This window comes from Propithecus coquereli, unplaced genomic scaffold (genome assembly GCF_000956105.1).
Source record: "Propithecus coquereli isolate 6110/MARCELLA unplaced genomic scaffold, Pcoq_1.0 Scaffold107, whole genome shotgun sequence".
Lineage (NCBI taxonomy): Eukaryota > Metazoa > Chordata > Mammalia > Primates > Indriidae > Propithecus > Propithecus coquereli.
In genome coordinates this window covers 1972158-1973977 of record NW_012134636.1, presented here as the reverse complement: position 1 = coordinate 1973977, position 1820 = coordinate 1972158, and the positions used below count along the sequence as shown (strand labels likewise).

Sequence of the window (1820 nt, the reverse complement as noted above, 5' to 3'; positions counted from 1 at the left end):
ATTGCCTGGTGTGGTGGTGGGTGCCCTGTCATCCCAGCTACTCAGGAGGCTGAGGCAGGAGGATCGCTTGAGCCCAGGACTTTGAGGTTGCAGCGAGCTACGATGATGTCACTGCACTCTAGCCCAGGCAACCAAGAGACCCTGTCTCAAAATAAAAATAAAATAAAACAAATCCAAATAGTGCATGGGAAAAAATCAGAACCTTGACTTTCTTAGCTCTTATTTCAGGTTTAGTATAATTTTAATTTTGACATATGGAGGAGGGCACCATAATCTTGACAATGCTTTGGGCCTCTAGATGTCCCTGGTACTAATAAATATTTGTTATAAGGAATGAGAGACTCATCTTTACATTCCCCAGTGCCTAGCGCAGAGGAGCAACCACTGCAGTCCATGAGTTATGAATGAATGAATATGCTCTGCAAGCTTCTGGGATGTGGCAGTCCAGATCGGAAGCAGACTCCAAGGGTCCCTCACACTTCAGACCCTGCCCCTCCCTCCTCCCAGCCCACCGGCCCTAGCCCCTACCCCAGCAGCTCTGGATGCTGTTCCGGACTTCGAGCCCCCTGCAGTCTGGGGAGAGATCACAGAAAAGCCTCCAGTAGGGCTGGTGGCCAAGGAAAGAAGGGGTGCAATCTGACCCACAAGGGGCACTGAGAAGGGTTCCCTGTCCCCCAAATACCACCCACATCTATCCAATACTCAAAACACCTTCCCCAGGGGCTGGAAAGCCGTGTTACCCAGGAAGAGAAGTCCCAAGGGACTAACTCTGGGAAGGATATGAGCTCAGACCTCTGCCTGAGAGTGGATGGGACCAAGAAGAGGGTGAAAGCAGGAGGGGAGTGGCTAGAAGGGACAGAGACTAGGGAGGCCAGGACTTGGGGCCCCTGGAGCTCTGTGGCCACTTACCAGGCAGCTGCTGTGTGAGGTTGAGTTCCTTCTGATACCTGGGCTGAGTGTAGGACCAGATTCGCATCTCACCCCCCAGGGCAGCCTCGAAGCAATCAAATACTACAGAGCCCTGTGAGGAGAGGAGTGGGGCGAGGCTGATGCTATAGGGCTCAGAATCCAAGCCAAGCGCTGTGAGCTCATCTGTGTGGACCACTCTGCTCACCGACCCCTATCGCCAACCAATGACTATATTTATACTGTATAGCCTGAAATCTACCATTCAAGTTTCCTTCAAGGGTCCCAATTCTAAAGCACACATCCTCAGCAAGGTCGAGTGTAATCGGCTTTCTGTGTGGCGAACAACAGAGAGGACCCCCTTGTGGATTCGTTAACAAATCCTGTAACTTCTTTTAAACAAATCATTTTCCTCTGCTTAGAACTGTGACCTGTCTAACCTCATCTCCTAGGACTCATGTCTTTATTCTGCTGCAGACACACTGGCCTCCTTACTATTACTTAAATACATATGACACATTCCTGGCCCCAAGCCCTTTGCACTGGCCATGCCCTCTGCATGGAACCCTGTTCCCTCAGATACTCACCTGGCTTCTCCCTCACCTCCTTCAGGTCTTTGCTCACTGAAGTGAGGCCATCCCTGACCTTTCTATTCCCCTTCCTGGAATTTTCTCCTAAGCTCTAATCACCATCTAACTTACTGTATACTTCACATCTCCGTGTGTTTACTGTGTCCTCCCTCGCCCCGACTCCAACCCCAACTCCCAGATCCATGAGGGCAGGGTTTTTTGTCAGCTTTGTTTATTGATTCATCTCCAGTGTCCAGGGCCATGCCTGGCACGGAGTAATTACTCAATAAACATCTGTCGAATAAGTGAATCAGTATCTACTGAATGAATGAAGCAATGAAATGC

General features: G+C 50.1%; 1 protein-coding gene across 11 annotated transcripts in view; it reads right to left on the bottom strand.

The window, feature by feature from the left end:
• The window catches only part of IL17RC (interleukin 17 receptor C), a 12977-nt gene that overhangs the window by 8172 nt on the left and 2985 nt on the right, over positions 1-1820 (bottom strand). For 6 of the 11 annotated variants that reach the window (XM_012646899.1, XM_012646896.1, XM_012646892.1 and 3 more), the window contains 2 exons: positions 910-1021; positions 529-573 (listed from right to left, as the gene is read on the bottom strand). In XM_012646899.1, the coding sequence (XP_012502353.1) occupies positions 529-573; positions 910-1021 (157 nt within the window). The remainder of the gene's footprint in view (positions 1-528; positions 574-909; positions 1022-1820) is intronic. The other 5 variants (XM_012646934.1, XM_012646885.1, XM_012646915.1 and 2 more) reach the window with 1 other exon arrangement.